This window comes from Pocillopora damicornis, chromosome 10, assembly GCF_964200805.1.
Source record: "Pocillopora damicornis chromosome 10, jaPocDami1.2, whole genome shotgun sequence".
Classification (NCBI taxonomy): domain Eukaryota; kingdom Metazoa; phylum Cnidaria; class Anthozoa; order Scleractinia; family Pocilloporidae; genus Pocillopora; species Pocillopora damicornis.
Window position 1 is genome coordinate 4,973,085 of NC_142679.1, and position 9,040 is coordinate 4,982,124.

Here is a 9,040-nt window from a genome sequence, read left to right on the forward strand (position 1 = left end):
CAAAAGCTATCATAGGCAAATTATTTCTCAAAATTTTAAGGTGAAATATAGAGTGGACCACTCACCATATAAACAACTTACACGTCATGCAAGAGTTGGTAAAATTTCCACACAGCCCCATTTAATGCATTCAGTTCTTGGATAGAGAAAACAATGACAAAAGCAATACATTTCCACAGGGAAAACAGATTTGTTTTACAATAGTAAGAAGCTGTGCAGAAATCTTACCAAACCACAGTCTGAATAGTGTACCCATCAAACACTGTAATTGGTAAACTGAGCAACAATACACGCGGTGGCGAGGATCGCAGGCTCGCTGACCATGCATGTTTAGTTCACGTTATTCGGTTCGACGTTGATTACATACATCCCAGGCACCTAAAGGATCTCTAAGCAAATCATTTGGTAAAATTTCCGCACAGCCCCATACTATTGTAAAACAAATCTGTTTTCCCAATGGCAATGCATTGTTTTAGTAATTGTTTTCTCTATTCAAGGACTGAATGTATAATGAAGTATGGGGCTGTGCGGAAATTTTACCAATCATTTTCACAGCACAAATTATTTGCTGAGTGTAATGGTAAAAGTACTAACTTTTTGTCATCCCCACATCATTATTCCTTCTTGCAAAAAAACAATTGGTTTGTCTATTTCAAGATATAAATTTTTTCGTCTTCAAAGTCACTAACCAAAATACGACCACCTGGTGTTGTAGCTATTGCTGTCGGATCAATCAACTTAATAACAGTTTTGCCAATAAAACGACCTTCCATTGTAAACTGTTGAATGCGTCCATTACAACTGTCACACACCAAAAGATTCTGATGATCGCCATATTTCTCAACACACAGACCCAATGGGGATAAAAATTGTCCATCAGCTTCGCCTTTTTCTCCAATCTTGTACAAGAACTTCCCTGATTTGTCAAACACTTTCAAACAATGGTTTTGACTGTCAGATACAATGAACTTGTTTCCGTGGTAAATACATCCACAAGGTCCCCAGTTTGGCCCACCAGGGCCGTTGTCTCCAAATTTGAACATGAATTTACCATCTTTGTTTAAGACCTGAATTCTGTCGTTAGAGTAATCCGCTACAATGACATGTCCTTCATCACTGATGAAAATTCCTTCAGGACTTGTAAATTCGCCGTCTCCAGTCCCTTTCTTTCCAAAGCTCTTCACAAAGTTCCCTGTTTGTACATTGAATTGCTGAATTCGGTTATTACCGTCATCCACCACCAGAAGCTCGTCGTCATTCAGGAATGTCACTCCAGCTGGATCAACCAGCTCCCCAGGCCCTTTTCCATAATAGCCAAATTTTCGCACAAAATTTCCATCCTTATCAAACATTAGAGTGCGATGTTTTTTACGGTCACTTATAGCAATTATTCCTTTGCTGTTAACAGCAATCCAATTTGGCCTTTCAGGAATTTCTCCCTTTAGAACTAACTCGCCCATAACATCAATCTGTCGTTCCTTCACGTGGACCCTGAAAGGACTGGTAACAAGTTTGTCGCCATTTATCTTGACTTTCATGTTGTAGGTGCCAGGTACTTTAGGAACAAACTTCAAGTGAAAATAATCATTTTCGTTTTTAAAAGTTCTTAAACTTGCTACATCTTCAGCGGGTTCTATGAGCACTTTAACGTCAAATTCACGCTGAGATTTACTCGTAAGCTCCTCTTCACTATTTCGCTTTGGACGAATCAGAAGCTCTGCCTCCAGACCAGCTTGGAGATTTTCAGTAAGAGCCTCCATTGATGACAACCGTACATCTGTTTCATTGGTTATCACTGCCCCCAGGCTTAGGTTGTCAAGTTCATTAGTCGAGAAAAACTTCACGAATGAACAAACCGGAAGCGAAGGGACTGTGGCCTTGTCGAGATCTCCAAATCGCTGCTCTAAACTCTTCTTACTTTTCATAACATCCGAACTTGAGCTTCTCTCAACCAGGTTTTTTGCAAACTGAACTGCTTGGTCAAGCTGTTTGATGAATGACTTTACTTGCTCGTTTAGAGAGTTTATTTTCTCCATTCTAGACACGCGTGTATTCTCGAGGACTTTTGTAGCTTTCCGCTCGTGTTCTCGAATCTTCGCGACCATTTCCTCGGCTGTTTGGGAAACCTCTCGTTTAGCAGCGGTGATATTTCGCTCCAGCTCTACAAAAACTTGCTGAAAAGTGTTAATCGCATCGCCACAAACTTTCTTCTTTTGTTCTATCGACTCGACTGCCGCCATAATGTTTACTTTCTCGGCATCCGCTGCTTTCTCAAGCGGATCAACATTATGATTCTTGTGATCAGTGTTTATGCAAACTTGACAAATACAAATCTGGCATTCAAGGCAGAAAAACCTGGTTACCTCTCTCTCGTGGTAAGGCTGAGGGCAATAGGACTGACGCTTTAACAAGGCCTCGTAATCTACGGCTTGAAACTGTTTCACTGCCGTCACTTTGTGTCCTTGAAAGGCACTCTCTCGAAACAATTCGTGTGCATTGACACAATCACGGCACAGTAATTTTTCGCAAGCGAAGCAATAGCTGATCTCGGCGCTCTTTTTCTTACAAATACCACAACTGATCTGACTTCCATCGCCACTTTGTCGTACAGCGAGAAGACTCAACAAGCTGTTTTGCAGAAAACCAGTCGGCAAATTATTGAAACAATTTCCGTCTGGGATGTTCACTTGTGCTTGACAATCGGGACATCGAAATTTTCCTTGTCTCTGAGTTTTCAAAGCGTGTTCCTCTAAACATTTCAAGCAGAAGGTATGAAGACAAGCTATGGTCTTTGGTTTGGTGTAAGTATCCAGGCAAATGGAACAAGTAACATGTTTTTCGAGGTTCTTCAAGAGAGACTCCATCGCGAAGGGAGATTTCGATATCAGAGCGAAATGAAACACACCCGTGTATTGTTTGTGATTCCGAGAAACATCAGCCAGAATAAATATGCTAGCCAGCCAAGCAGATCGAACCTCGAGACCTTTTATTTTCGGAGCCGATGTCAAATCACACACAGCGAGTAATGTGGTCTTTAACAATAGGCTCTTACTCCATTCCTTTCTCGGTGTAACTGATGGCAGATGAAAAGATGTTTTTGCAGTAATTATTCCATATGTTAGACGAAGGTTAATCCTCATCAGTGATCAGGTACGTGGGCTTCACAAAAGTGTAGCGTAAGAGTTTGTAAGATTTGCTGGAAACAAAAATCACTTGACAAGGCTTAATTAATTCACTCGGTAGGAGCGTGCGTCGTTCATTAAATTTCAGATTGGAGCCCTGATGAAAAACGGATTTTATGGAAATGCATGCGTTTCATATAAAAGAACGCGAACTGTAAAACTCTGTCTGTAAATAAAGGTATATGGTTTATTTTCACAGAGCTTGACGAACAATCCTGAAAGAACTCGAATTGATTTTAAAAAGGGGGCGGGGGGCGGGGGAATAAAACCTTGGTTTTACCAAAGGCTCATAAATTAATAGTGTAGCAGCCTTTTACATCTTTTTCAACCTTCAATATTCTTGACGATCATCCTTATCACTAATAGATAGGACCCCGCCCCAGCCTCCTCCCAACTGACCTTGATTATTGTCATCCAATGAAAAACTACAATTTTCCATTCAAAGCAACTCAGACTGGTCACGAACCCATCGCGAGATTTATCGGAATTTTTAGCTTCGAAAATTATGATCTGATGGCTTCCATGCAAAGAACATCCGTTGATGAATAAATTAGTTGAGGTTGCAACCATTTTGGGCAGAAAAAAAGAGCATAAAATCAGCTTTATATTCCAGGACCTCGAGCGGCCGAATGACATAGATGCTCAATGTGTTTAGGGTCTGTTCACAATTTACCTTTCTTGGAACATTTGCTGGTCATTTTAATTTAGATTCTTCGACTTCCCTTTTTTTTTTAAATTCAATTTGTATATTTAATTAATTCAAATGTAATTCAATTACTGAAGGCAAAGACTGTGAACAAAATCACAAATTTATTTCTCTATCCAGTCTTTGATAAATAGACAAATGAAGTGCACAGCCATGCCATGCTGTCAGAAACCGTGAAAAGGTCTATTTCTAGTGTAGTTTAACCTCACTGAAAAGTTATTATGCTTTTCAGTTCAGTCCTAAGATCCAAGCGTGGAATTTTGTAGCTGCTAAGCAGCTACAAAATTTCGCGTTCATAGCAGCTTTGACCTGCTCTACGCTTGTATATCAAGATACTAATAATAACAATTTTCAAAAAACACAACAACAGGAGAGCCGTGCGACAACGGACCGCCGAGGGAGCTAATCACTGATCATGAGTGAACAGCTAGGATCGAAATACACCAATCAGAGCTGTTGAAAAACAAATAATCACAGCGGAGCATCATGCTTTATAAGATCACGCATGACCAGTCGACCTCATCGCCTGAAGAAGACTAGCAGTATGCAGTTGAAACGCCGCGATCTACATCACGCGTGACTACATCGTGAGACAAACGAAAAACTTAACATTTATTGTTTCAAGTTTTATTTAATCAAGTCCTCTCTTACAAATAGGATGTCTGAAAAGCGGTTGTCAGGACTTGCACTCATGCATTTGCACATGACCTTAAAATATTGACGATATCTGTACAGCATTTGTAGCCAAGCGCAAGGAAAGGATGTTCCAGAGGTGTATCCTTTACGAGTAAAATCCATGTCCACGGTAAGGGGGGCAAAGAAAACTGGCGTTAGATAATTATAATAAATAATAATTGGTTATAATGAGTAGCGGCGCACGTGGGGGGGGGGGGGAGTTGGGTTGGGATTTGTTAGTTGTTGGGGAGAGTGACGGAGTTTCAGGGAGAAGTAATTAGCCCAACAAAGTTTCTGTAGTAATTTCTGAGTTAAAGTTTGGAGCGGCCGGCCCCCCTCCCCCCCATCAAAAATTCCTGGATCCGCCCCTGTAAGTCATAAATAACTTAAGCATTGTCATTACATATGAAATTTTGCTCAGTCAAAGTATCAGTCACACATCTTTTAATATCTACAATTACTGTAAGAGATATTAATTAGATTATTATTATTCAGAATTGAACGAGTCTACTTTACTAGTGTTCTAGTTTCTTGTGCAGAAATTACCATTGAACGATGATAAAGAAAAAGATTTATTGTGCGAACAACTCTATAGTTGTATGAATTTCTTTAAGGAACCAGTTTGTATTTTCTGGTCCAGTTCGGCATATTGAAAAAAATTTACTCACAATGATACCGAACAAGCTAAAACTGGAATATTATTTCCACAATAACAGTTGTTTTTTAGTCCTATCCTACAAAATTGAAAACTGTCACCTAAAGATGCATGACAAGCTAAAACTACGATATTCTCTCCGGAGTAAAATATTGACAAAGGAACCTGAGACCAAGGGAGATCGATATCCACCAATGTGAGTTTCAATACGCACGATGGAGAGGATCGCGGTCTCAACTGATACATGCACTCCTAGAAATTGAGCTACAGAAGGAGGTAGAAGTTCGTGTTAGTTTGCTTTTTAATACATACATCCCAAGCACCTCAAAGATCTCTTTGCAAATCATATTCAAGGAAAAAGACACAAATATAAATTATTTGATTACCGGTGTAACGATAAAATTGCTAGCTTTGTTACCATTCCCACATTATTATTCCTTTTTGCAAAACACATTTGAATGTCTATTTCAAGATATGAATTTTTTTGTCTTCATAGTCACAAACCAAAATACGACCATCTGGTGTTGTAGCTATTGCTTTCGGATCTCTTAGCTTAACAATAGTTTTGCCAATAAAACGACCTCCCATTGTAAACTGTTGAATGCGTCCGTTATTTCTGTCACACACCAAAAGATTCTGATGATCACCATATTTCTCAACACACAAACCCCATGGAGATGAAAACTGTCCATCAGCTTTACCTTTTCCTCCAATCTTGTACAAGAACTTCCCTGATTTGTCAAACACTTTCAAACAATGATGTCCAATATCAGATACAATGAACTTGTTTTTGTGATAAATGCATCCACTAGGTCGGTTTAGCTTTCCAGGGCCGTTGTCTCCGAATTTGTACATGAATTTACCATCTTTGTCCAAGACCTGAATTCTGTTGTTACGGTAATCCGCAACAATGACATGTCCTTCATCACTTAAGAAAATTCCCTCGGGTTCCAGAAACTCGCCGTCAACAGTCTCTTCCTTTCCAAAGCTCTTCACAAAGTTCCCTGTCTGTAAATTTAATTGTTGAATTCGGTCATTACCGTCATCCACCACCAGAAGCTCGACATCATTCAAGAATGTCAATCCAGCTGGATAAGCCAGCTGCTCTGGCCCTTTTCCATAGCAGCCAAATTTTCGCACAAAATTTCCATCCTCATCAAACGTTAGGATACAGTGTTTTTTATGATCACTTATAGCGATCGTTCCTTTGCTGTTGAGAGCAATCCAATTTGGACTTATGGGAATTCCTCCCTTTAGAACCAGCTCTCCCTCTACATCAATGTGTCGTTCCTTCGCGTGGACCCTGAAAGGACTGCTAACAAGTTTGTAGCCATTTATCTTGACTGTGATGTTGAAGGTGCCAGGTACTTTAGGAACAAACTTCACGTGGAAATCATCATTTTCGTTTTTAAAGGTTCTTAAACAGGCTACATCTTCAGCAGGTTCTATGAGTACTCTAACGTCAAATTCATGCTGGCATTTACTTGTAAGCTCTCCCTCACTCTTTCGCTTTGGACAAACCAAAAACTCTACTTCCAGACCAGCTTGGAGATTTTCAGTAAGAGCTTCCATTGATGACAACCGTACATCTGTTTCATTGGTTATCACTGGCCCCAGGTTTAGGTTGTCAAGTGCATCAGTCGAGAAAAACTTCACGTATGAGCTGACAGGAAGTGCAGGGACTATGGCCTTGTCGAGATCTCCAAATCTCTGCTCTAAACTTTTCTTACTTTTCATAAAATCTGAACTGGAGCTTCTCTCAACCAGGTTTTTTCCAAACTGAACCGCTTGGTCGAGTTGTTTGATCAATGACTTAACTAGCTCGTTTAGAGTGTTTATTTTCTCCATTTTAACCACACGTGTATTCTCGAGGATTTTTGTAGCTTCCTGTTCGTGTTCTCGAATCTTTGCGATCATTTGTTCGGCTGTTTGGGAAACCTCTCGTTTAGCAGCGGTAACATTTCGTTCTAGCTCTTCAACAACTTGTTGAAAAGTGTGAATCGCATCGCTACAGACTTTCCTCTTTTGTTCTATCGACTTGACTGCCGCCATAATGTTTGCTTTCACGGCATCCGCTGCTTTCTCAAGCGGATCAACATTATGATTCTTGTGATCAGTGTTTATGCAAACTTGACAAACACAAATCTGGCATTCAAGGCAAAAAAACCTGGTTGCCTCTCTCTCGTGGTAAGGCTGAGGGCAATAGGACTGACGCTTTAACAAGGCCTCGTAATCTACGGCTTGAAACTGTTTCACTGCCGTCACTTTGTGTCCTCGAAAGGCAATCTCTTGAAACAATTCATGTGCACTAACACAATCACGGCACAATAATTTTTCGCAAGCAAAGCAATAGCTGATCTCGGCGCTCTTTTTCTTACAGATACCACAAGTAATCTGACTTCCATCTCCACTTTGTCGTACAGCGAGAAGACTCAACAAGCTGTTTTGCAGAAAACCAGTCGGCAAATTATCGAAACACTTTCCTTCTGGGATATTCAATTGTGCCTGACAATCGGGACATCGAAATTGTCCTTGTCTTTGGGTTTTCAATGCGTGTTCCTCTAAACATTTCAAGCAGAAGGTATGAAGACAAGCAACGGTCTTTGGTTTGGTGTAAGTATCCAGACAAATGGAACAAGTGACATGTTTTTCGAGGTTCTTCAAGAGAGACTCCATCGCGAAGGGAGATTTCGATATCAGAGCGAAATGAAACACACCCGTGTATTGTTTGTGATTCCGAGAAACATCAGCCAGAATAAATATGCTAGCCAGCCAAGCAGATCGAACCTCGAGACCTTTTATTTTCGGAGCCGATGTCAAATCACACACAGCGAGTAATGTGGTCTTTAACAATAGGCTCTTACTCCATTCCTTGCTAAAAAAAGATTGCTAAAAAACGACGACGTTTCGACGTTGGCTAAACGTCATTATCAAGTAAAAAAAATATTTGCAAGTTGCAGTCTATAGAAGCGAAAATAACAATGGGTGGTAAAAAGCTGTCACGTAAGAAAAGAACAATAGTAATTAAACAAAACGTTTAGCACGTATGGAGTCCGTCTGGATATTTAAATTAGGCTTGAGATTCTTGATGAACAGCATTTCAAAGACTTAACGACCAAATTTCTCCTGGCACTTTCCTAAAACTCTAAATTGGTTTTCTTTCAAGAGGTGGTTGCTGTGGTGAGCTTCCACGAAATGTCGACCGATTGCCGAATATTTGTGCTCAGCAATGTGTTGATGAAAGTGTCGGACTGTGTACCCGACATAATCTGCATCGCACAGATCACATGAGAAACGGTAAACAACTGCTGGCTTGATTTCTTTGGGTTTAAGATCTTGCCCAATTTCTTGCTCACAAAAACAGGCAGCAATGTTGGGACAATCTTATGGCTAAGATCGCACAACTGCTTCCGAACCGCATTCGCGGCCACTTGATCCTTGAATGGAAGACTAATTCTTATTGTGCAGTTGCGCGATCTTAGTCATAAGGTTTTCCCTACATTGCAGCCTGTTTTTGTGAGCAAGAAATTGGGGCAAGATCTTAAACCCAAAGAAATCGAGCCGTCAATTGTGAATCGGCTATGCGTTGTTTACCGTTTCTCGTGTGATCTGTGCGATGCAGATTATGTCGGGTACACAGCCCGACAACTTCATCAATACATTGCTAAACACAAATGTATTCGGTAATCGGTCGACATTTCGTGGAAGCTCACGATAGCAACCACCTTTTGAAAGAAAACCAATTTAGAGTTTTAACAAAGTGCCAGGGGAAATTTGTTTGTTTAGTCTCTGAAATGCTGTTCAACAAGAATCTCAAGCCTA

General features: G+C 40.3%; 2 protein-coding genes across 2 annotated transcripts; both read right to left on the minus strand.

Moving 5' to 3' along the window:
• Positions 1–630: 630 nt before the first annotated feature.
• LOC149038554 (E3 ubiquitin-protein ligase TRIM45-like) lies at positions 631–3,376 on the minus strand. Its single transcript, XM_089184836.1, has one exon. It carries the CDS (start codon positions 3,138–3,140, stop codon positions 648–650), a length of 2,493 nt encoding a protein of 830 aa, XP_089040962.1. The 5' UTR covers positions 3,141–3,376; the 3' UTR covers positions 631–647.
• A 1,616-nt stretch (positions 3,377–4,992) lies between these two features.
• On the minus strand, positions 4,993–8,192 carry LOC113666128 (E3 ubiquitin-protein ligase TRIM45). The gene has a single exon (XM_089184837.1). It carries the CDS (start codon positions 7,892–7,894, stop codon positions 5,681–5,683), a length of 2,214 nt encoding a protein of 737 aa, XP_089040963.1. The 5' UTR covers positions 7,895–8,192; the 3' UTR covers positions 4,993–5,680.
• Between the last annotated feature and the right edge of the window lie 848 nt (positions 8,193–9,040).

What these genes read in the sequence shown, in the direction of transcription:
- LOC113666128 (XM_089184837.1), bottom strand. Translation starts at nt 7,894, where the DNA reads ATGGAGTCTCTCTTGAAGAACCTCGAAAAACATGTCACTTGTTCCATT.
- LOC149038554 (XM_089184836.1), bottom strand. Translation starts at nt 3,140, where the DNA reads ATGAGGATTAACCTTCGTCTAACATATGGAATAATTACTGCAAAAACA.